Source organism: Chelonoidis abingdonii, chromosome 1 (genome assembly GCF_003597395.2).
Source record: "Chelonoidis abingdonii isolate Lonesome George chromosome 1, CheloAbing_2.0, whole genome shotgun sequence".
Classification (NCBI taxonomy): Eukaryota; Metazoa; Chordata; order Testudines; family Testudinidae; genus Chelonoidis; species Chelonoidis abingdonii.
Window position 1 is genome coordinate 332,869,163 of NC_133769.1, and position 26,537 is coordinate 332,895,699.

The window sequence follows — 26,537 nt, forward strand, 5'->3', positions numbered from 1 at the left end:
TCCAAGAACACTAGGGGAGTGATTAAGAACTGGTTCAGAGGCAAGCAATATCGCCCTGAACCTACCCCAGAGAAGAGAAAGCGCGAGACCCAGAGAACAATACCGGCAATTTGCCACAATGGCTTAGCACAAAAGGGTAATCTGTGTATGGTTATTTGTTACTCTTTTTATGAATTTGTGACATTTTCTTGTGTTTCATCCTTCTATGCAGTAAACTATTAATTAATTACAGCTTCTTACAGTTTTTCGGACTGTCCAGTTCAGTTGTCAGTGTCACACAGTCTGGAGTGGCTAATGACTGTGAGTGCCAGCCTCGGGTCAGACTGTCAGAAAGCAGGATAGAAACCTAAAACTGGTTGTATGTTCTAAAACTAGATTTCACCAACCCAGTAACAGGTGTGACGTTCTAAAGCACTATAACAGTCTTACCATGGAGTTACAGACAGTCCCCTTGGGCACTCCAGTCTGTCTTGCCACCCAGGCAAGCTGGACTATAGATGGTCACTTTACAACAAAAATCCCAACAATATTCAAGTTACTTCCAGTTCCAAAGAACCAGTCACTTACCTCAGGTCAATTGTACTCAGATCTCAAGCCCAAGATGCAGCCTGTAGCCAATCCTGTAATAAACTAGCTAAACTCATTTTTTAGTTAATAAATCTTATTTACAAGGTTAAAACAGGAAACATACACACAAATGAGTTACAGTCTTTGATTTCAAAGATAATATAAAGCTGCTTATTATACACGCTTATATGTCTTTTAGGGCTGAACCATGCCACACAGCATGGGGATCTCTTTCTCATGTTTAGGAATCTTTGCCCCTCAGAATCCAGACAGCATAAAGATCTCAGTTTCTCCTTGTCTGGGATTTTTATCCTGTATCTCCTGGAATCCAAACTGATGGGATGAGATCATGCTCAGGTCTTGGAGGGAGTGAGGGATGCAGTCAACAAGGTCTCTGTCCTTTTGATGCTATGCATTGCCTCATTTACCTTCAATGGACCATCTGGTGTGCAGGTGCACTTTACCTGAATTAATGCTGCTTGTCCTGTTTAGTGAGTTACACAGTTATAGAGGTTTACAATACAAACACTCAATACTATGGGCTACAGAAGTTATAAGTGAGATCACTACATGCAGCTTCCTATATTGTTCATAAGGTCTAAGCACCAAACACATTCTTACAACTCTAATATTTATCTTAACAATACTAACACCCAGGTAAGCCAGACTGGTTTCCAGCTGTGCATTTGTAAATGTTCAGTGGGGCCTGGAACCTTGGCATGAGCTGCCACCTGGTCTGCTAGCATCAAAGTCATATTGGTTTAAATCTTAGAAACTGCTCATTTCTCTTCAAAATTAGAGAGTCGTATTTTTTTCCCAACTTCGGAGGCAAAAACATCCAATTTTCCCTTAGTGGTATTTAACAGAAGTACTAATCCATTATCAGACCTTCTTGCTCCCTGGGCAGACTCCCTAACATGATGTGAGAGGGTGGGTGAGATAGCAACAGACACATTAAATCGTGTAGCCACCGCTCCCACACTTCCCCATTTCTGCTGCCTTTGAACTTTGAGGGATATACCTTAACCGTGCCCTGCACCCCAGAACAATAAGAGTGAGAAATGTCTTAAGAAAACACTCCAGCAGGAATAATTTCTTGCTGTCTGTGAGAGCATATTTAACTCCTGTCACCTTCTTCTCAACTTTAAGCCAAAATTAAGTCCTGTCACTTCTTCCTCCATAACATTTCAGCCAAATTTGCTCGTCCACACCCTACTCATATTCCGTCATGACTATGAGAATCTTCTCCTCTGATGTGTGTAACAGTCTTGTTTAATAATTTGATCACTGTGGCCACAGGTGCTGGCTTCCTCCAAGCCCTGGGGTGCTCTGCCCCGGGCCCTGACCCCTTCTCCCATTTCCTCTACTGCCACTTCCCTGAGAGTGACCCATCCTAATTCCTCCCCAGCACCTCCTGTACACTGCGGAACAGTTGATCGTGGCAGGCAGGAGGCAATGGGGGGGAGGGGGAGGAATTAATCGGCAGAGCTGCCAGTGGGTGGAAGGTGCTGGGGGGGGAGGGGAGAGCTGGCTCCTGGTGGGTGCTAAGCACCTACTAATTTTTTTTCCACGGGTGCTCCAGCCCTGGAGCACCCACAGAGTCGGCACCTATGTCTGTGTGAACTGATAGCCCCCACTCTATCCAAAATGCTGCTGTACTAAAGTCATCGTTCTCTCCAACAACTTTTACCATGTCACCTCCCACTCCCCTTTTGAGTCATTTTGCTGCTCCTCTGTTACATTGTGCATCAAATTTAGACTTCTTGTCCTTTTCTTTGCGTCCTTGATCTCATTCGGATCACTCACTTAAAAAAAAAAATCCTACAGTAAATACATCATAATGGTTCAAAAGGTTTTGGTATGTTGCATGTATATATAAACTCGCTATCTCTGTAATCCATGTCTCTACCAGCGCTTGCTGGTGTATATTCTGCCTTCTCTTGTTTGTCATATCTGCCCCCTTAGTTTTGGGGCTCTTGAGAGCAGTAACTTCTCTTGGGCATCTCTGTAAAGCATTTAGCACTGGTATGTATATAATTAACATACTTAATCCTAAATTATGTTAGATTTAGGAATACATAATACTTAAAATATTCTGTCCCCACATTGGTTGTTTATCTCATTTCAGAAGTCCAAGTCCAAGCTAACCACATATACTTTTGGGAACAACAGACTTGTTTTGTTTTTTAATTTATAAAAGGAAAAGGTGTTTTTACAAGACAATTTGAAGCACAACTTGAAGTTTTCTATTATAGAATTAGAACTTGACATTTATTTATGATTCAACTGATACTTTTCTCATAGTTATGGAGAATGTGTAGTATTATGTAATTCGAGACAAAACCTCTAACGGTGACTTATTTTTTTGAAGCGTTTGGCTAAATTATCCATAATTTTGGACAACTAAGAAGATTTTGAAGCTTGAGACTTGTGTTTTGTTCACCAATATCTTATAAACATGAGAATAGACTTTACTTTATTAGCAGGATAAATATAACCAGAGGCTTTTCAGGGCTGTGGTTTTGTACCATAAGAATGGTGTGGCCCAGCACAAGAAAGCAGGAAAATGACTACCAGTGAAGCAGCTTCTAGTAGAGCTGGCTAGATTGGAAGTGGAAGAGAAGGAAAAGGACCAGGAGTTTCAATTGAAACTCAAAGGGGCAGAGGAAGCCAGGGAGGTGGCTGCCCACAAAAGAGCATGGAGGCAAAAGAAGTTGCCCATAAGAGAGCTATGGAGGCTGAAACAGCCAGGGAGATGGCTGCCCTCAAAAGAGCAATGGAGGCAGAAGAGGCTGCTCACAAGATAGCTATTGAGGTCCAGAAGCATGAACTGGCTGTTATGGGGTTGAAGAGACAAAACCCTTGAGCTGCTGGCTCCACTTCCCCAAAAACCCACAAATGAGAGCCATCCTCTAGCTACCACCTGAGCTGGAACAAGGGCTGTACCAGGGGAAAGAACTGTGCCCAGACTAGAAAGGTGTCCAGTCTGTGAAAGAGACTTAAAATCTCACCCTGAAAGTATCTTTATCTGTGCTCAGTTGTATTACTGTATTAGGCTTAGATTTGCCTGTTTTGTTTTTTTTTTATTTTGCTTGGTAATTCACTTTGTTCTGTCTGTTACTACTTGAAACCACTTGAATCCTACTTTCTGTATTTAATAAAATCATTTTTTACTTATTAATTAACTCAGAGTATTTGTTAATACGGGGGGGAACAGCCGTGCATATCTCTCTATCAGTGTTCCAGAGGGCGAACAATATATGAGTTTATAAAGGGTAAACAGATTTATTTGGGTTTAGACCCCATTGGGAGTTGGGCATCTGAGTGTTAAAGACAAGAACACTTCTGTAAGCTGCTTTCAGTTAAGTCTGCAGCTTTGGGGCAAGTAATTCAGACCCTGGGTTTTTGTTGGAACAGACGGGTGTGTCTGGCTCAGCAGGACAGGGTACAGGGGTCCTGAGCTGGCAGGAAAAACAGGGGTAGAAGTAGTCTTGGCACATCACTTGGCAGTTCCCAAGGGGGTTTCTGTGATCTAACTTGTCACCACGGCCAGCTCCAGGTACCAGCTCAGGAAGCAGGTGCTTGGTGCGACCAAGGGGAAGGGTCGGCACGTTGGGCTCTTAGGCAGCAATTCGGCAGCAGGTCCCTCGGTCCCTCTTGGAGGGAAGGACCTGCCGCCGAATTGCTGCCAAAGAAGAAAGCAGTACAGTGGAGCTGCCGCCGATCACAATTGCGGCTTTTTTTTTTTCCGCCGCTTGGGCGGCAAAAACCCCGGAGCCAGCCCTGCACGTCACAAATGGTACGCCTGTCTAGAATGAAAATAAAGCAGCCTTTGGGTTTTTTCCTTGGAAAATTGTACTATGTATCTAATGCAGAAATCTACTGAGAATGGAAGCTGAAAAAGGAGAAGTGTTTGTGACAAATAAAATAAAGTGTTGTTATGGGGAGGAACTACCGTTTCTTCCTTTCGTATTAAAGATTAGTTTGAACTGTGGAAGTTTGAAGTCATTGCAGATACTTGGAGAGGTCAGTCTAGTAAGTATACATGACATTATAATTCTTGGCACACTAGCAGTGTTGCAGGGCTCCATGTACTGGAATATAGCCAGCAGTGTAAAGGTGGGTTTTATAACAATGACTTTTCTTAATGCTTCAGAGCTTAAACATATTTAACTACAGGCTTTGGTTTTTTGTCTGTCTGTTTTTTGGATAGGGAATGTGGTTAGAGAGGGAGTTTTAAAGGTTGTTCCACATTAGGATAGAATTAAATAGTTTTTGTTTGTGTGAAGTGTAATAGAGAACTAGAATACCTTACAGTTAATTATTGAGAGATCGGCCAGATTTCACTCTTCTTCATGTCATATGTAATTTGCAGAAAGACATTGTTTACCAATTCCTAATTATATAGGTAATGTACCAAAGGCAATAATTCCATGCTATTCATCTAGATACTCTGGTGGTTGACAGCACATGGATACTTAAAATGTAGTGTGCCTAATAGGCTGGAACTCATTCTTTCAGCTTGCCCACAGCTAGACAGACAGACTACCGTGTGCTTTTGAAATAAAACTTCCTTAAACGTCTCTGTTCATAAGCTTTATGCAACTAAGTAACATCTTTCAGCAGTTAATGTAAATCACTGTATTGTTGGCTTTGACATCAGAGTAGTGCTGACTGCATGTAGTCAGTGAACTTAACAAAAATAATTTATGCTTGTTGCTTGCAGTTCGCTTAGTCCAAAGAAACTCATCCCTCACTGACATTTAATTTTTTTAAAATCAGAGATCATCCTGCCCAAAAATCTAGTGGTTGATGGGAGACCCCCATTTTGCTAGCTGGGTTGGGCCTCATTTCTCAGATCATCAGAGGAGTTCCACAGCAGCAAAACACTTAGCCCCGAGGAAGAGAGAGTGCCTTGTGTTCTGCGATTGGATTAGAATGGAATCTCATCCACTCCTCCATGTGCTTCATATCGGGTCTAAGGGCGTGGGAGAAAGTGGATTTTTAAGAGACTAAAGGAAAATATGTATGCTCAAAGACAGGCCATTACTTAATTGTGGAATGTGTGTTCTCAGGCCTTCTTCCTTTGACAGTTATTTAAAATGTATATGCATCCAACTCACAAAATAAAAGCTATTTTAGCATGTCACATCTCCTGCGGGAGGTAGGTAACACTGCTTTAAGTAAAATGTAATACAAACAGTGCAACCACAGTAATAGTAAAGTAACTTAAAAACTAATATCTTCAAAATGGTAAAGTTAATTAAAGAAAATCAAACCGCCCTGAATTTTCTAATCCCTGAAATCTGTGCAAACAACTGGAAAGTGAAACACCTTTATAAAGCAACTGTAGTGTAATGACTCTACAAGGCAGGTGTAGTTAAAATTGTGAAAAGTAACTCATTAAGTATCATATATACTCATTCATAAGCCAAATTTTTTTAGTAAAAAAGGGAAACATCAGAGAAGAGGGTTGGTTTATGAACAGGTATAGAGAGGGAGAGGTGGGACATAGCGTCCCGCCCAACAGAGGGGTCAAGGGGAGGCAGCAGAGCCAGAAGGGAAGAGGCAGGGCCAGAGTCTCTCCGCTTTTGGCGATGTTGCTCTCCCTGCAGCCCTCCGAAGCAGCTGCAGCTCCAGGGCTGGCAGGCTGTGGCTGTGCCGCCTGGCCTGCTGGAGCAGCTCTGCCCAGGCCAGAGACATCCTCCCCTGGCCTGCACCAGCTAAGGTGGGAAGGGATGGGATGGGGAGAGTGTGGGGGTCCCAGGCTAGAGGTGGGGTCATGTGGGGGGTGGTCACAAGGGTTAGTCCCCTGACCCGTAGCTTCTCCCTCCTCCCCCAAATTTCCCCACTGGTTGCTCTCCCGGCCCATCAGAGTAAGCAGCTGGTGCGCCGGGGCACTTTGTTTACTTAGGTTTACCTCCGTGCCTGCAGATGCTCGAGGTAAACAAACCATCTCAGCCCACCAGCGGCTCATCCTGAATGTGAATCGGCTTGTGAATGGGCCATAAAAAATTTCCATTTTTACTTATCCGTCTTGAGGGGGTTGGCTTATGAGCGAACTGGCTTATGATCGAGTATATACAGTAATTTCCAGCATTTTTATTCCCCTCTATTTAACTGCATAACTTTATCAATATTTCAGCATTCAGAAATACTCTCTGTTTTGGCTTAGTTAAATCAAGACTGTTCATATTTCCTTGTCTTTATCTACCTGGATTTGAAGGGTGAATGGGTTTGTTAGTAGGATCTGAAGTTAGGCCATTGGGCACATATAATTAAGGTACTGAATTTTATGCCCAGTGACCCAAGTGCTCTTTAGAGATGGGTGCTTGATTATCAACACAAGTATTGACTAAAAATACACTTTAGCTGGCGAAGAGAACATTTTATTCTTTTCAGAAAACAGTAATTCTGATCAGAGAAATTTGAAGATAAGAAGCATGTCTCTATATCTCTTTTTATTGTTTTAGATTTATTGTTTCCAATGTTGCCCACAATGTATTAGGTGTTCTCTATATAAAACCCATGTATTGCTAAAATTATACTATCACTTGACCACTTTGCTTGTTTCTGACTCCTCTTTCTAATTCCTTCAGTGCTTGTTTTCACTGCACAGTTAACTCACGTTTATAACTCAAGTGTTGCCCCTAACTGTAATCCCATCCCCTCACACAAACCTTCAACTCAAATGCAGTGGTGCTTTTATCTCAAGTTGGTAGGCCTGAGAGGAGTATAGGCTAAAGCTCAGCGAAACACAACTTGTCAGCTGCTAACATGATCGCTTTGTAGTGTGGACGAAGGCTAGTGCGACGCTCAGTGCTGCTATTCTTACAATGTCTTCCTATAATTCTCCCCATGTGTCCAGGAAGGACAGAGAAGTTCTCTCACAACTCACTGGGAAAGAATTAGTAGAACAGCTCAGCTTACCACAGAATTAAGGAGCACAGCATGTGCTCTCAGAGGTTTTAATGCCACACCCAAGTGAGTGCAGCACCAGTATGGACACAGAGGCTCATATTGTTTCTCAGGCTATATCTACAGTGCGCACCTTACAATGGCACAGCTGTGCCGTTGTAAGGTATGCAGTGTAGCTGCTCTTTGTCGCTTTGAGAGAGCGCTCCTGATGACAAAATAAAACCACCCCCCACCGGTGTTTTTCATTGTTAAAACTTTTGTCGTTCGGAGGTTTTTTCACAACCCTGAGCGACAAAACTTTTAATGATGAAAGTGCAGTGTAGACATAGCTTCAGTGTGGCTGCTTTCACTCAAGCTAGGTTAACTCAGGGTATATCTATACTGCAGTAAAAAACCTGTGGCACAAAGTTTCAGAGCTTGGGTTAGCTGACTCTGTCTTAGACTGTGGGGCTAAAAATTGTACGCAGACACTTGGGGTGGAGCCCGGGCTCTAAAACTCCACAAGAGACAGAGGGTGTTGGAGCTCGGGAGCCCAAACTCTGAGACACGTTTCCCCTGCCCCCTGCAGGGTTTCAGAGCCCAGACTCCAGCCTGAACCCAAATGTCTACTATACTGCAATTTTTAGCCCCACAGCCCAGGGCCCTGCGAACCTGAGTTAACCGACCTGGACCATGGGTCTTTATTGCAGTGTAGCTGTGCCCTCAGAGAAGAGTAACTCAAGTGTACATGAGTTGAGTTGACTCTGTAGTGTAGACATACTCTCTGTTTTTGATATTAAAAGAGTGTGTGCCTTTTTCTGTGTTTGTATAGCACTTTGCACATTGTGGGCAGTATTGGAAACGAATCATTTATCTGCAGCATTAAAAAACTACCCTACAATCAAGCCATTGAAGTTACTTGAAGGTGTTGTGACAGCCGACTATTCAGGAGGGATTGAATGAGGAGCATGTAGTGGCTTTACCAACCAGATGAGGAAGGTATAATCAAGTGACACTAGAACTAGGAACAGGCCAAATTGCTAGTAAAATGAGCAGATTGCATTCCTTCAGTGTACTGGTGATTAAGAAAAAGGAAGAAAGTCTGAAAAATGAGCTAATTTAGATGTCTTGAGTCTGTGTAGTTGTGCTTCATTACAGTGAATGGTGCTTTTCAAGGATAACAAATTTGGTTAAGAGTTTCTGCTGCAGTGCAGTAGTTTGATTAGCTTAATGTGCTGATTACAGAGCCGACCTTAGCATTTTTGGATGAATGTACAAAACACTTTTTAAGCCAGCCTCTCTTTCCAAATATAGCCAATGCCTCACCATTTTACCCAGCTATGCATATGACTAGCTTCAGGCTTGATTAGCTGGGTGACTTCCTTTCAGAGCAACCTTGTATTTAGCTTCCTTCTTTTTAGTAAAGACTAAGGGGGAGATATTCAAAAGCACAGATGGCAGTTTGCTGCCTAATTCTGGTTCAAAGTCAATGGGAGTTGGGTACCAAACTGCCATTTGTACTGTTGAAAATCTCCCCTTAATTCTTTGTCTGCTTTCTTGTGTCAGGGGAAATGGAAAGGGTCCATGTAAATTACCAACATCTAAAAATGTTTCAAGGCGCAATTCTGCAGATAACCCAGTGGTCAGTATGCTGCTAGAATCTCTGGAAACTTTTGTGTGCATTCTGGTGCATTATAGTCCCCTCTGCAGCAATAATATATGAATATTAATGAATCATCATAACCTTCACCTGTGAAGTAAAAACATAGGCAGAAAACTTTGACTTTGAGTTGGTGTAATGGATCCCCTACCATGGTTCCCAGCCAATAGGAGCTGCAGGGGCGGCACTTGGAGCAGGGACAGTGTGCAGAGTGGAGCCCCCGGCTGCTCCTACATGTAGGAGCCAGAAGGGGGACATGCCGCTGTTTCCGGAAGCTACGTGGAGTGGCCCCCAACCCTGCTCCCCACCAAGGGCTGCTCTAGGCACCAGCAAAGCAAGCACCTGCTTGGGGCAGCCCATTTGCAAGGGCGGCGTGGAGCTGAGAACCAACATGGGGCTCTGGGGGCTGTAGTTCCTTGGTTAGCTCCCTGCCTATAGAGCCAGCCTGAACAAGGAAAGAACTACATTTCCCAGCATTCTCTTGGCCACTACTAACTGCAAAGGAAGGAGGGAGACTCATGCAGCAGCATGCTGTGAGTGCTGTGAATGGTAGGGAGACCATATTTTAGCATTCAAAACAGGAACATTCCAGAGGAGGGAAGCCCACCCTGCCACCATCCACTCCCTCCGACTGCCCCTCACAGAAACCCCAACCCATCCAACTCCCCCCGCCCCCGTCCGCTGATTACCCCTACCGGGACCCCACCCCCTTATCTAAGCCTCCCTTCTCCTTGACCCCACCCCCTACCTGTCGTGACAAACATCTGGGACTCCCATACCTCTCCAACCACTGCCTGTCCCCTGACTGCCCCCCCAAACTCCTGACCCATCTAACCCCCCCTTCTCCCTGCCCGCCCCCCAAACCTCCGTCCCATCCAACCCTTCCTGCTTCCTATCCCTTGACTGCTCTCCCCCGCCCCCGAACCCCTACTCCTTCTCCAACCCCTCAGCCCCCTTACCGTGTCACTCAGACCAGCGTGTCTGGCTCCGCGCAGCACCAGACATGCTGCCATCTCCCCTGCGGAGCCCACAGCCCCGCCACCCCTGCACACACACACCAGCACCTACCTTCCAGATTTGAACACCTCAAAATTCAGAGGAGTGCTCAAGCTCAGTTTGGCAGGTGTTACTTCATTTCTCCCATCAAATATACTGTCCACTGTAACTTGCTGTAGAAAAGGTAGGATAAAATTGAGCAAGAAAATGCTTCCCAGTGGTATTAGGACTGGAATTGCTATTTTCAACAGCTATTGCCTTTTTTGTTTGTTTGTTTAAAGGAAGACAGTGATATTAAGCTGGGCAAATTCCGTAGAAAGAAAAAGTGAAACAAAAGAGTAAAGGCACCTCAACTTTTCCTCATTTATGGAGGACAGTCTTATAATTGCATCCAGATATCCTCCAATCACACAAGCTGAAATTGCTTCACTTTACTGCAGCTCTGTAACCGTATGGGAACCAATCCTGTCTGTGTTTTGTGCACATCCAAAATTCCTGCTGAATGACCCTCCTGGGCGAGTTACCAGTGACCCAGGGCTGCGGCAAAAGAGGGTGCAGGTGGAGGGGAGAGAGCCCAGGGCTGGGGTGGCAGGAGGTGTGGGAGGGCACTGTGGGGGGAGGCAGGAGCCCAGGGCTGGGGAGCAGCGGGAGTGGGGGGGGAGGGAGAAGCCCAGCACTGGGGCAGCAGTGGGTGTGGGTAGGGGGACAACCAAAATTTTTTTTCCTTGGGGCAGCAAAAACCTAGGGCCGGCCCTGTTCCCCACCTGGAGTGCTGGAGCTGGGCAAGCCCCAGACCTTGCTCCACAGTGGGAGCTTGAGTGCTGGATTAAAACGGCTGGCGGGCCAGATGCAGCCCATGGGCCATAGTTTGCCCACCCCTGTATTTGTGGCTGTCCCAGTCCCATAGGTCAGATCTGACCAGCTATAAGAATGACACAGAATACTTCAGGATCTTTTAGAGATTTTCTGGAGACAGTTTTGGTAACAATTTAATTATATCTATTTTTAAAGCAGATATAATTAAATCAGTGCAACCCCCTAGTGTAGATGCCACGTAAAGGTGCTTATATCAGAATAGCTTGTTTTGATAAATGTGTGGTTTCTTAACTGATCTAACAGTTCAGTTTTTTGTAGACAACCCTAAGAAAAATCCGTGACATCGTTTCAGCCCCAGGATACCTTTACACTTTCAAGACTATCTTTGCCAAGGAAGAGGACTAGAAACTTACTTTCTAAATATGAAAGTTGAAATTGCCATTCAAAACCATAAATGGAGTCGGTGTTGGAGGGTCATCTGCAGCTTTGGGGGTCTGAAAAGTCAGCTCTGACTAGATCTCTTTATTTTGAACTGTGAGGGGTGAGAGGCAGAATCCTCTTGGCATCCACTGTCGTTAGTATCATGGAGATCTTCTTTACCTGTTCAGTGACTCTGTTGGAGTATACCTACTATAGAAAACCCTTAGATGCATAGAATGCTTGTACACGTTAATTAGAATGTGTTTGTTTCTGCAGCTTATTCTGTTTTTAAAAACAAACAAACATATACTTACAGACCTCCCTTGATTTCATGTTGGTACACGTACTGTGTTAAAGCTAGAGTGGCCTCACCATAAATAAATATCTACCTTGCTTTTGTTATAAGAGAGTGTTTTCTGGGCAGTGTGCCTCTCAGGCACTCTAAATGATCTGTTGCGGTCAAATAACTCTGTTAATATTGCTTTAACCATATAACAGAAACTGTGACCATGGTTAGTAACAACTAAAAAACAAGTCATTGCGACCCATATTATGCAGCTGTAACCTCACTTTACCATATTTGGAATATAATGCAATTTATGTCAATTCCTGTGAGTGGTAATTCTCTCAATAAACTAATAAATATAGCAGTATGTGACATGAACCTGTCTATGCATGTACAAAATATGCCTTGCTTTTTAATTTTTCCATTCGAGATAGATCAACTTGATTGGAACCCGCTCCCCTCCCTTAACTCCTGTGCAGACAGTTTAACATCTTTTGAGATAGTTTGAAGCTAGTGCACAACCAGGAGTGATTCCACATTACAGTATTAACTCAAGTGATCCACCCTTGAGATTATTCCCTTGTATTAGCTATGGGAGTTACCTCCTGCATCCACATGAGCATTCTGTTTACTTGTGTGTGATGCCAAGGCATTTGGGGACCCATCTCATTGTAGTGCTACGTTAAACTGCGCTGCTCCCTGAATGCTTTTGCAGTGTAATGAGGGAGAACATGTCTGCCCCTTCTGGGGATTCTGGTTGGAAGTGGTATGAACCTAATAACTCAGTGAAGTAAACCAGTGCAATCTGGGCTCACTTCAGATTTCTCGCTGGTGAAACATTCCCATGGGTGGCAAAGCATGTATCCAACTTGTGGGCCCTGCTAGCGTCCCACCAAAGATCCACCAATACCTTCGTGTCAGCCTTGGGCCAGCTGGCAGCAAACTGAGGCAGTCCTCTTGGGGTCATTCTTAACGAGCAGAGCTCTGTGCTGCATATAGATGAGTAAAATTGCTGATACTGGAAACCGTGCAAGTAGGGGAAAGAAGACTGAGAAGGCTTATGTGCAATGGTAGGTGGTTTCTGATCAGAAAACAGAGAGGTCGATGGCAAGAAAAGGGCATGGGGTGGGAGGTGTTAGAGGATTGTTGGAAGGCATTGGAGGACTAGCAGTTTTTGCTTGTGTTGTGGGATTAGTCTGTATCCAGGCTACAGATAAGACATGTTAGCAACTGTTGAGGGAATCTCACTGGAAGTCTGTTCTACACCCCCAGTTATGTCCACCAGCTTTTGTTATATCACCACCACACGTGAGTGATTGGGTTTTTGTATGTGGATGGGGTCGAGAACACTCAAGCTCTGCCTTGTGTTATCTTGCTAGTGGTCCTATCTACATGGATCTTAAAGGGAGCGGGGGTCTCAGAGTTGAGCTAAGTTGAGTTGAGCTAACTTACTTTTTAGAGAGAGTTAGGGTGGAGAACTTGTTCTTGTAGTTAGTCAGGGGCACTGTTGAGATGTGTTTCAGCTGAGTTCCAGAGCTGATGGGTGGTTGGTGGGTTTTTTTTTAAATTGTTTTGATCTTCATTTGTGAACAATTTAATGGAGTGGAAGCTGGGGCTTCAGATATGGTGAAGGAATGTACTTGCATCTGCACGTTAGTATTTCCACACCTACATGGAGCACCAGAAAGAATGTACAAGTTCACTCTTTGAATGCCTGGAGAGACTGTAATATTCAAAGTCCATTACTTGAGTCAGGATCCATGATGGGGCTGTAAATCAACGTTCCATAAGAAACAGATCCAGTTATTTCCATGTCTTTATTTTTATTTGAGTTTTATCTGCAATCAGTACTCTACAATTGAAAGAATACACACTCAATACCTGAAGAATGGTTTTGTGGTTAAAGTTATTGCACTGAGATACAGGTTCTATTTCTGGCTTTTTAGTAGATTTCCTTTGATACCTTGGGCAAATCACTCAATCTCTCTGTGCCTCACTATGGAGATATTTCCCTACCTTGACAGATACTGGGCTAGATGGACCTTTGGTCTGATCCGGTACGGCCGTTCTTATGGATGTTGGAGGTGCTTGGATACTACTGTAGTAACCATAGAAAAGCCTGTAAATAGACTCATGGACTTAAAGGCCAGAAGGAATCATCAGGATCATCTAGTCCAGGGGTCAACAACCTATGGCACGCGTGCCAAAGATGGCAAGCGAGCAAATTTTTAATGGCACACAGCTGCCTGCTGGAACTCCGCGTGCCATTAAAAATCCTGCCGATGCGGCAAGCTGCGGGGTCCACGGTCCCAGGCTGGAGTGCCGGCCCGAGCGCAGCAAGCCTCTGCCCCCGCTTTCCCCTAGAGCCCTGCTGCTGTACGCAGCGCTCTTGGAGCTGGGGCTAGGCGCTCCCACGGGGCAGCATTTAGCTCCGCGGGGAGGAAAAGACGCTCCCAGCTCATTGGAGCCCTGCTGCCACACGCACAGCGCTCTGAGGGGCAGGACAGGGCTATGTGCACGGGGGCGGCTTTGGTGAGCGGGCTCCAGATAAGCGGAACCTCATGATAAGGGGGCCAGGGTCTGGGGCCTGCGGGGGGGCGGGGGTTGGGTAAGGGTGGGGCACGTCAAGGGACAGGAGAGGGTGGGTGGGATCCTGGGGGTGGTTAGGGTGGGGGTCTCTGGAGGGGGCAGTCAGGGAGCAGGGGGTTGGATGGGCATGGAGTCCCGGGGTCTGTTTGGGGAGTGGATAGGGTCAGGGCAGTCAGGGACAGGGAGCAAGGAGGGTCCTGGGGAGCAGTTAGGTGTGGGGAGGTTCTCTGGAGGGGTGGTCAGGAGACAAGGAGCTGTGGGGGTTGGAAGTCCTGGGGAGTCTTGTCAGGAGGCAGGGGTGTGGAGAAGGTTGGGGCAGGCAGGGAGCGGGTGGGGGTTGTATGAGTCCAGTTCTGGGGGTTCTTGTCAGAGGGTTGGGCAGCAGCGGTTAGATAGGCATGGGGTCCAGGGGTCTTTTTGGGTATGTGGCGTGTGGATTAAGGATTGGAAGGCAGTCAGGGGACAATACGGGGGGGTCTCGGGGGGCATCAGGGGATAAGGGGGCAGGGATGTCAGGACAAGGGGGGGGGATTCATTGGTTCTGAGAGGGGGGCGTCATTCGAGCCCTGAGCCCTAGCCCCCCCCACACCCAGGGCCTGCCTGAGCCCTGTACCACTAGCCCTAGCCTGGGTTCAACCCCCCCTGACCCAGCCCTGACGGCATCCCCGCACATACCCAGCCCCCCTCCCCCTGAACCTGCCCACCTCACATCGGAGCCTTCTGCCTCGAGTCTATAGCACCCCACAAATTTTCCCATCCCCAACCCTGACGCAGCAACGGAGCCCCTGCACACACACTCACATTCCCATCTGCACCCCTACACCAAATGAGGAGCTGGCCCAGCGTGAAGGTGCCCCCACACCCAACCTCCTGCCCACAACCTGAGCTCCCTCTTCATTCTAGCTCCTGGTCCACCCTTTCACCCCCAGGCCTGTGCTCAGTCCACTCCCACTCTCAGTCAGTAGCAGAGGAGGAAGAGACATGGGGCCAGAACCAGGGGAGGAAGGTGAGTACCACTGTATGTGGGCAGGGGCGCCCCCAGACTGGCCACCAGGCTGAGCGGGATCCCGGAGGCTGGGATCCCGGCTGGCAGGAGCCGGGGGATGAGCCCCTGAGCGGCAGTAGGCTGAGCCGTAGCCCACTGCCCGGTTTGGGTGCGACTGCTGGCCCGTCACAGCCTGCTCCTGGTCTGGGGTTGGCTGCCAGACCCTCCTCAGCTGGGTGTCCTGGCTGCAAGCTCCTCACTGAGCCCACTGCCGGCCGAGGTGAACAGAACCCCAGACCAGCAGCAGGCTGAGCGGGCCGATGGCGTAAGATCAACATTTTAATTTAATTTTAAATTAAGCTTCTTAAACATTTTGAAAACCTTGTTTATTTTACAATACAACACTAGTTTAGTTACATAATGTATAGACGTATAGCGAGAGACCTTCTAAAAAACATTAAAATATATGACCGGCACGTGAAACCTTAAATTAGAGTGAATAAATGAAGACTCGGCACACAACTTCTGAAAGGTTGCCGACCCCTGATCTGGTCTGACATCCTGCATATTGCAGGTCACAGAACCTCACCCACTCTCTCCTGTAACAGACCCTAACTTCTGGTTGAGTTACTGAAGTCTTCAAATCATGATTTAAAGAATTCGTGTTAGAGAATCTGGCATTTACGCTACAAATAAGTGATATACATTCTGAAGTCCCTTGAAGTGGTGCATGTGTTTTCAGAGGGCGAATGCTTGACACTTCCTGAAAATAGGGCTCCTCTAAGGTGTCACAGTTTGGACATCCAAATATAGAAGTATCCAAAATCACTAGTCACTGCTGAAAAATTCGACCTCTTTTACGTCTGATTCATTAGATCATCCACCAATCTCCTTACCACTGCAGCATTGTTTCCTGTGGTCATGGGTGGTGGGTGGAGTCCCCATTTGGGGAGGCTAGTCCTGGCTCTGTCCCTTTCTCCCGCCGACATCCTCTCCCCTCTCATGGCTGGAGGAGCATGTAGTGCAAGAAATTGCTATCTGCAGGAATTTGCTACATCGGCTAGCAGTTTTTTACAATCCCTTTCATATGCATAACTGCTACAGGTAGCAAATTCCTACAGATAGCAGTTTCTCACACTACAGGCATAATAAATCAAAAACTTCGCCACAAAACCCTGCAACCAGGGATCCGCCAGCTGTGGCAGTGCCTGTTATACCCACCGCCCATGCCTGTGGTACAGGTCTTGAAGGTGCAAGCCTAACGAGTGGCATAGGGTGCAAAGACAAAAATGGGGAGGAAGAGATATAAGCAATAGGAAGGAATTAGGAGGAAAATGAGTGGCATTGGAACATCTGAGACAAAACACTCACGCTTTCTTGCCTGTTCGAGGCCAAAGGTGGAATGTGTTTTTGTTTTCTAATTCAGCTAAGCTGAAAGTTAAATAAGAAGTCAGCCTAATAGAGCACCTAGTTTCACATCGCAAAATACACTATTTTCAGAGAACTGAGTGCAACATGAGCAGAACTCAGACTGTAATAATGGATCTGACTTGAACAGAAAATAGGTTCACTTTGTACGTTAGTGTGAGTTGCTTTTGGTGCATAAATAGGATTAAGTCATGTTTGAAGAACAAGGGTTTTCTTTTACTCTGTTTTATTTTGTTCTTTGTGCTTCATGTTGAGAGAAAGTAAAAGTTAAAGACAAATTTATACAATGCCGTCAACTAAAACATTAGAGACCTTTGGGTTTATGAGTCCTTTGTTGAAACTTCAAGGTTTCTGTAGTGCTCAGATGGTACTTTATGAGCTGTTTACAGAACTTCAGCATGAATTATAGCTACAGCTGTAGTCCATATTGTTAGTATTTGCTAGCAATAACTTATTAAAACATTGATTTACTGTAGCAAGTTGTGATTTTAATATTTAATACATTTTCAAGATGCTCGGCTTCCTTAATTTCCCACCCCCCCACCCCTTTACCTCTGTAATTGAGCAATAGACCAAGGAATATATTTCGAACTCCTCAGCTCCCAGCAAGGACAGACTGAAAGCAGATTTGCAGTACTTAAACTTGTGAAATACTGACTTTGCTCTGCATTGCAGCTCTCAGGGCACAGACCCTGGTCGATACATTTCATCGTGTTCTTCTGAGATGTATGTGCTTCCATGCAAAGGTTTTGGAAGCACTTTGACTTGTTTTGTAAAAAATCAATAGGACAAAAAAGCAGCACTGTTTGGTATCTTTCCCACATGTAGAAAAGATTTTGAAGTGCCTGGAGTGGAAATACGTTTCATTTCACTGGAGAGCCACTGCAACAAAGCAAATTGGTCAAAGACAGCACAGTGAAGGATTTTAGTTTGCAGTTCTGAAGCAGAATTTAAAGGCTAGAATGATTGGCTGGCTAGGTAATCAGTGCATGTTTAAAGTTCCTAGTGAAAACAAAATAGTAAATATCACTATTAATTTGAAATAGGACTTCATGATGTAATATAGATACATCCTGGAAAACGGTTGACTCGCCTCTTGCTTGCTGTGTGAGTTTAGTCAAGTCATAAACCTTGGTGCCTCAGGACTGTGCTTCAGTTTATCCATCCATAAAATGAGAATACCTGTGGAGTGAGAGTAATCTCTCTTTAGCTAAAATGGTAACCAGCGTTACATTTTAAGACCAGTTTTTTTACCTTTTCCCTAAATTGTCTAGACCCCAACAAATTGTCCTCATATATCTTACGTGCACTTCTCTGCCCAAAGGGCTTTTTTTTAAAATTTGGTGTGACTGGATGTAATCTTGAAATGAAAACAGTATGAGAAATCAGGAGGATTTCGCTATTAGGACATACTTCAGACTACAATATTTTGTTACCCTAAAATTGCTCTGCATGGTCTGATGGCTATGCATGTTGACCTGAGGTAGCTGGCTAGGAAAGGGAGAGATAATTAGCTTGCTTCCAGGGTTATGAGGTGTATTTAGTGTTTGCAAAGTGCATCCAGCAAGCTTGCCAACAGAAATTCTGGGTCCCGGCCCACCGGTCCCCCCGCTTCCCCAAAGTGTGGGGCCCTGCGGTCTGTCCAGGCAATTTAAAAGGGCCTGCAGCTCCTGGCAGCAGTGCCTGGGGGCCACGGGCCCTTTTAAATTGCCTGGGCCCCTGGGAAATTGCCCCCTGCATCCTCTGTCCCCCCCTTGCCCTCCGGTCAGCGGGCCTGGCATCCAGATCCTTGGATGAAGTCTCTAGAAGTGCAAAGTAATATGATGTTACCTAGGCTTAAGCTAATTGTGTTCAAGAGGGAAAATATATGATTTCTGAAGCATCATTCTGAATATTCTCATAAAATATAAGTGAGTTGAATTTACTTGATATAGTACCTGTATAGGCCACATATTACAGCGCTTTTTGACTGGAACTATGATGTGAACCTTTTTATATACATCATTTCTAAGTTGGATGCTTAGTTTCTTTCCTTTCAGAAGACAACTGGAATTTTGAATTTATCTTGTCTCAGAGAATACATGTTTTTCCAACTTCATGCAAACATGTTCACCCAGGATAGAGCTGTAGCTAGAGGCAAAATTCAGTCTGAAAATACATATTGTCATTTTGAACTTCATTGTTTAGGAACTCAATCGTGCAAAAAAGCCTACTTCTAATGTTTACCTTCCACTGTCTGTAATGTTCACTTTTTTATGTTGGGGAAAAAATGTGAAATTATTAATTAAGCAATTTAATCTGAACAAGAAAAGAGAAATATAATACAGTAAATTAGAACAATTTTTAATAAACTACAGATATCTCCAGAGTTTTAAAAACAAACAAACAAAAAAATAGAAAATAACTTGAAACTAGGCCTGTCAAGTGATTTAAAAAAATTAATCGCACTTTTAAACAATAATCGAATACCATTTATTTAAATATTTTGTGATGTTTTCAACATTTTCAAATATATTGATTTCAATTACAACACAGAATACAAAGTGTACAGTGCTCACCTTATATTTATTTTTTATTACAAATGTTTGCTCTGTTAAAAAAAAATAGTATTTTTCAATTCAGCTAATACAAGTACTGTACTCTTTATCATGAAAGTTGAACCTACAAATGTAGAATTATGTAGAGAAAATAACTGCATTCAAAAATAGAACAATGTAAAACTTTAGAGACTGCAAGTCCACTCTAGTTCTAGTTCTTGTTCAGCCAGTCTCTCAGACAAACAAGTTTGTTTACATTTGCAGGAGATTGTGTTGCCCACTTTTTGTCACCTGAAAGTGAGAACAGGTGTTTGCATGGCACTGTTATAGCCGGCATCGCAAGTTATTTGCGTGCCAGATGTGGCAAAGATTCATATGTCCTTTCACGCTTCAACCACCATTCCAGAGGACACGCGCCCATGCTGATGATGGGTTCTGCTCGATAACAATCCAAAGCAATGTGGACCAATGCATGTTCATTTTCATCATCTGAGTCAGATGCCACAGCAGAAAGTTGATTTTCTTTTTTGGTGGTTCCTATTCTGTATTTTCCTCATCAGAGTGCTGCTCTTATAAGACTTCTGAAAGCATGCGCCACACCTTTATCCTTTTCAGATTTTGGAAGGCACTTCAGATTCTTAAACCTTGGGTCTAGTGCTATACCTATCTTTAGAAATCTGATATTGGTACCTTCTTTGCGTTTTGTCAAATCTGCAGTGAAAGTGTTCTTAAAATAAACAACATGTGCTGGTTCATCATCTGAGACTCTATAACATGAAATATATGGCAGAATGTGGGTAAAACAGAGCAGGGGACATACAAATCTCCCCCAAGGAATTCAGTCACAAATTTAATTAATGCATTATTTTTTACGAGTGTCATCAGCATGGAAGCATCTCCTCTGGTACATTGGCCAAAGCATGAAGGGGCATATGAATGTTTAGCATATCTGCCATGTAAATTCCTTGCAATGCCAGCTACAAAAATGCCATGCAAATGCCTGTTCTCACTTTCAGGTGACATTGTAAATAAAAAGAGGGTAGCATTATCTCCTGTAAATGTAAACAAACTTGTTTGTCTTATCGATTGGCCGAACAAGAAGTAGGACTGAGTAGACTTGTAGATTTTTTTTGTGTTACATAACTGCACTCAAAAACAAAACAATGTAAAACTTCAGACCCTACATTTGTAAATTGCACTTTCACAACAAAGAAATTGCACTAGGATACTTGCATGAGGTGATTTGTTTGTAAGCCAACCCCTCCCAAGATGGATAAGTAAAAATGGAAAAGTTTTATGACCCCTTCATAAGCCGACCCTATAATTGAGGGGTCACCAAACTTTGGATCCCGGGCCATCTGGAAAAGCCGCTGGTGGGCCGAGATGGTTGGTTTGCCTCGAGTGTCCATGGCACGGAGGTAAACCTAAATAAACAAAGTGTCCAGGCTCACCAGCTGCTTACCCTGATGGGCCAGGAGAGCAACTGGTGGGGAAATTTGGGGGAGGGGAGAGAAACTGGGGGTCAGGGGAGTAATCCCTGTGACCCCACCCCACATGACCCCACCCCTAGCTCAGGACCCCCACACTCTCCCATCCCATCCCATCCCTTCCCACCTTATCTGTGGAGGATGTCCTCTGCCTGGCTGCAGCCTTTTCTGGGGGGTCGGGCCGGCCCGGCCCCGGCAGCACAGCACGGCTGCTTCGGAGGCTGGGGGGAGAGCAGCAGGGCCAGAAGCAGGCACACTCTGGCCCCGCCTCTTCCCTTCTGGCTCTGCTGGCTGTGCTGCCTCTCCTTGCTCCCTCTGTTGGGGTAAGGGACTGTGTCCCGCCTCTCCCTCTCTATACCTGTTCATAAGCCGACTCCCTTCTCTGGTGCTTCCCTTTTTTACTAAAATAATTCGGCTTATGAACGAGTATATATGGTATTTCTTTTATTTATCATTTTTACAGTGCAAATATTTGTAATAAAAAATAATATACATTTTGATTTCAATTACAGCACAGAATACAGTGTATATGAAAATGTAGAAAAACATCCAAAATATTTAATACATTTCAATTTGTATTCTATTGTTTAAAAGTGCAATTAAAACGGCAATTAATTGTGATTGATTTTTTAAATTGCGATAAATTTTTTGAGTTAATCGTGTGAGTTAACTGTGATTAATCGACAGCCCTACCTGAAACCCTGAAGCACCTGTCTACACTACTATCTTGTGTTGGTATAACCATGAGGAATGCAGCTATACAGACTGAACTCCCGGTGTAGATAATGCTTCTCTATGAACATAGCTACCCCTCTCCAGAGGTGGAGTACTTATTCCAGTGGGAGAAACTCTCCTGTCATCATACATAGCACTACAGTGGTGCAGCTTGCACCACTGTAAGCATAGACGGATTCTAATTCACAAGAGGTTAATACTGACTGTACTGTCCTATAGCGTGTGAGCCTGTTCTTAGCAGTTGTAACTTGTCTTTGTACATATTGACTTGCTTTGGGACTATTTTACTGTGTTATTGGTTCATGTTCTTTGGGGGAGGGAAAATGCCCTGAAAAAAAGGCATTTAAAACAGAAACTTGATTTTTAATCATACCCAATAGTTCTTCCTAATTCAGTTTAAAACCAAACTTGCTGTATTTTGGATGGTAGATAAAGATTCTTCCCTGAGAGGGAAGGAATTAAAAAGTTGCCAGTAAAACTGCATAGGGGAATGGAGAGGGTGCTGAGCAGAAAGGAAGCATCTGAGCCTTGTGAGAGAAGCCAGAACATTTTATTTTAGCTGTTTTGCTTTTTCTTTCTTTGGTTAGGTCTTATTACTGCTAAGAATTACTAACTATTTGGAGGCATCTAGACAACAAAAAAAGAGGGTGGTCCTGGTCCTAAGGACAATGGAAGGGCAGACAGACAAGTAGACAGAGATTAGGAGGAGTGGGGATACATATATTTTACTTACACATGGCAATAAAGTTCACTGTAGACTGCATGACTGAAGTGGGTCTTCAAGGGGGACTTAATGTGGAGAGGATGAAGGCCTTGCAAACGAGCACAGGAATGCCCTGCCTGTGCAAGGGGGAAATGCATGGCTGTGTCTGTGCAAAGCTGACAGACAGTGGAAATTAGGAAAGTTGGCAGTGTAGGGAGAGAGGAGACAATGCAAAATGAGACCTGCTCAGGGAGGGAGGGGCAGAGTTATGCAGAGCTTTGGAGATGGTGATGACAAACTTGAATCTGATGCGGTAGCAAGTGGAGAGCCAAGGAAGGGATTCAGAGAGGGGTGTGACATGATGAAAATCAGAAGCAAGGAAAATTTCCAGTGCAATATTTTGTCTTGCATTAGTTAAGACAAGATATAATGAGGGCCTGAACAAGAGATTTAGCTGTTGGGATAGAAATAAATGGAGAGATCTTAGAGATATTGAGGAGGAAGAAGTGATGAGACTTTTAGATATGAGCTGAATGTGTCAGGCAGGGGAGAGGAAGTCAAAAATAGCTTGTAAATTACATGCCTGCGTGATGGGGAGGAAGATGGTGGTGTTGAAAGTGTGGAGCTCTTGAAAGTAGATTGGATGTGACCAATACAGACATTGTATAGGGACTTCTGTGAAGGGCTCTGCAGTTATTTAAACTTCCCTCTGTATCTGCCACTTGAAGGGTTTTATTCATTTAAGCTTTTCGGAAATCTCTGTAGGCAGTAAATAAGCTGTTGGGTGTGTGTACAACCTAAGAAAGTTCAGAAAGTATAGTAGGTGTTCATGGCAACATGTTTAATTGTTATATTATGATCTAATTAAACATATGGATTAATGCTTGTGAAGAGCAGCATGCTTATTTGGCTAGAGCAGGGAGCTGGGGCTTCTGGCTGTTTGAAGCCCTGTCACTGACTTTTGAGACTGTGGGGATCTAGAGGAGAAGTTTAATGAGTGTTTACCTCACAGAGTTATGGAGGCTCCATTAATATTTATAACATGCTTTGATCTTTAAAACACAATACAGATATACTTAACCTTTTCTGTCTTTCTTTTTTCCTAGTTACGATTACCTCAACTGGAGAAAAAGGTAGGAAACATGTATTACTCATCCTCAATAAATAAATTGAAAGTTTTATAAATAGGAAAGTTGCCTACTTCTTGTCTCCTTAATATAAATGTACAGTGTGTTTCTGATGTATAATTTACACCTACTTCCCAATGCAATTTTGTATGATTTTATGTAACTCTCTAGAGAGAGTGAGCAGATGGGTACATAGAGGGGAAAACATAGGGAGGCTGGATCTATCAGCTTTTAGTGCCACAAGCTTGTGATGATCATATTACCTGTGAGCAATGGAAGCATGACTTAGTTATGCAGATCTTTCAAAACAAGTGGTTGAGAAGGGAAGGGGAAATCAGACCCACATCATGTTTTCTATATACCACTCAATGTGTGTTATGTGGGTCTCTTTTATCTCTCTGGTTTTCCCCCTTGTTTTTAAAGTGCATTAATTGTTGTGGTAACCATACTATTGATATCTGCTATGGCTACGTCCATTGCAGAATAAAATCAGTCATATGGTTATTGAAATTCTGAAGTTATCATAGTGATGGTTCTAACCACATTTGTTGTGTATATGTATTGTATTACATTGAAATAACTAGAAAAAACTATGTTGAGAAAACATGATTAAGGTTGCAAAGTTAGGAGATGCCAGAATTAAACTTGCCCAGCCCCCTTATGTGCATACATTACATTACATTACATTACATTACAGTACAGTACAGTCTTCGGTTACATGATTACATGCTATTTTTTTCTGCAAGACCGCTGTCTCATTCACTTTACAGAATGAAGCTACTTTGGGGCTCAGTCAGGGTTGGGTAGGGAAGCAGACTTGTTTATAGGACTCCTGCCACATTTGTTGCAGAAATTAAAAAGTGAGTATAGTAAATGAGGTTGGGGGGTATGGTCTCATGGTTAAAGCAACTGAATGCTGCCTTGGGTAATTAGATTTTATCCCTGCTTCTGCCACAGAGTTCCTATGAGATGTCGGACAAGACACTTCAACCAAACTTTTCATAGGTGGTCACTAATCGTGTGGTCCTCATTTTCTGGGAGCCTAACTTGAGACCCTGCAATCTGATATGCAGAGGAGCTGAGCGTACTCAGCTGCTACTGAGGTCAATAGGGGCTGTGCTTTGAACATATAAATGCTGTATAATGCCAGGCACTGTGTTAAAAAACAAACAAACAAACAAAAAAAGGGTTCTAGGCATTTCAGTTGGACATATAAAATTAATGAATCCTTTTTAGCGCTAATACTTCTGTGCCTTGGTTCACCATCTGTAAAATGGGGATGATAATACCTCCTCACCTCACAGGGGCATTGTGCAAATACCTTTATGAAGCACTCTGATACTGTAGTGGTTAGCATAATAGAAAAGCCCAGGGGGAAATTAATAATTCTGAAGAATGCAGAGCTGAATAGAATCTAGTGTAGTTTGTACCTATAGCCCAGGAAATCTAGATATTTAAGACCTGATCCTCAGCTCACTGAGCAGCCCCTCCTTTTCCTATAGTTGAACATATTTGTACAGGTTATACCCCCCACCCCCCCAAAAAAAGCACCAGTAGAAACCTTGCTTGTTTTTAATCTTCCTACTTTTTTTGAAGAAATAACAAAACGAGTCTGACTTGCAGGAAAACATTCACATTTAGGTGTTGATATGAAATAGGAAATCTCCTTTACTTGGATTTTATAGCTCTTGTAGTCAGGTTTTTGTTGTGTTTTTTTGCATCAGAAGAAAAATGAGTCCTCTAGCAGCCAAGGTGGTATCAATAGATTCCTGTGATTTTTAAACCAAGAGCCCATTTTTGTTTTATTTGGTGTAATGAGAATTCTGTAGGGTTTTCTGTAGAGTTCTTTCTGTCAGTCTTGAACCTCTCATCAGTGAAACCCTTCCTTCAGTTGAGGAAGATTTCATATAGATCCCTCAAGAGCCTCAGCACTACTGAGTGATGCAAGACCTTCTTTTCTTCTAAGCGCTCAGGTACTCCCTGTGCAGTACTGCCAGCACCTGTTTGTTTAATGAACAAAGTCTGAGTAGGGGCCCTGAATACATTCCCCTTCCACTTGTCAGTTCAGTGTCACTAGACCACTTAGTCTGCCAACTTACATTTGTTCAGTGAAGATAGCAGAAGTAGCTCTGCCAATCCCTTTAGTTGACTTCAGTTAAAATGCTGTTAAATTTACAGATTTTTCTTAACACTTCAAACAAAGGTAGACTTTATGGTTATAATCTCCGATTATGTTAGAACTGTGAATTGACTTTCCATGCTAGTTGGTGCTGGGGTTATTTTATTCTTTCCTTTCCTTCACCTGGTTTGTACTTATAAGAAAATAAACAGATCTTAATATGAAACCAGCTAATGCATATTTATACTTGGAGCCAGCACAAGGATCTTTGAAGGGTTGCCTTCAATGAGTCCTGCTGCTACTGCCTTTGCAGGTTGGGTGGAGTCTAGAAGGGAAGCTGCTGAATCTGGTATCTTTCACACAGGGCCGGTGCAACCATTTAGGCAACCTAGGCGGTCGCCTAGGGCACTAGGATTTGGGGAGCTGAATTTTCTTCAGCAGCAACCATGGCGGCCGGATCTTCGGTCTCCCCGGTCACCTCCAGTATTTAGGCGGAAGGAGCTGGGGCAGGGGAGCACAAGGAGGGCTGCCTGCAGCAAGTAAGGGCGGGGGTGATGGCACGCAGGGGAACTTCCTGCCCCAGCTCACCCCTGCCCTGCCTCCTCCCTGAGCACGCCGTGGCTGCTTCACTTCTCCTGCCTCCCAGGCTTGCGGTGCCTAAGCTGATTGGCTCCACAAGCCTGGGAGGCGGGAGAAGTGAAGCAGCAACAGCATACTTGGGGTGGAGGCGGAGCAGGGGTGAGCTGGGGCAGGGGGGGTGCCTCAGGGTGGGGGGTGGGAGCACTGGCCTGCGCGCGGGGGGGGGCGCCCTCAGGGGCAGAGGCGGGGAGCCCTGCCAGCGGGAGGGGGCAACCCCGGCGGGGAAGGGACGGAAAGGCATGGAAAGTTTTTGCCTAGGGTGCGAACAATCTTGGCACCGGCCCTGCTTCCACACCACTCCATCTTTACCCCTGGGAGGCACCTGCATGCCAGAAATCCCTTTTCCCAACAGCAGCAGTATGATAGAACATGAGGCAGGAAGAGAAGGCGGCGCCTGTTTCAGCATAGAGGCCAACCTCCAAAGGGACAGAACCCGATCCCCTGACTTCCTCCTGCAACTAGCAGTACAGTTTGCGCTGCGGAACTTCGTCTCGGCAGGGACAACTCAAAGGGCTCCACTGTTTCCCTTGAGAGTAATAAGCTGTA

The 26,537-nt window shown here is 44.4% G+C and overlaps 1 protein-coding gene across 2 annotated transcripts in view; it reads left to right on the forward strand.

Annotated features, from left to right (window-relative positions):
* ZDHHC20 (zDHHC palmitoyltransferase 20) overlaps positions 1-26,537 on the forward strand; it is an 85,610-nt gene that overhangs the window by 15,864 nt on the left and 43,209 nt on the right. For both annotated transcript variants that reach the window (XM_032777446.2, XM_032777445.2), the window contains exon 2: positions 23,213-23,239. In XM_032777446.2, the coding sequence (XP_032633337.1) occupies positions 23,213-23,239 (27 nt within the window). The remainder of the gene's footprint in view (positions 1-23,212; positions 23,240-26,537) is intronic.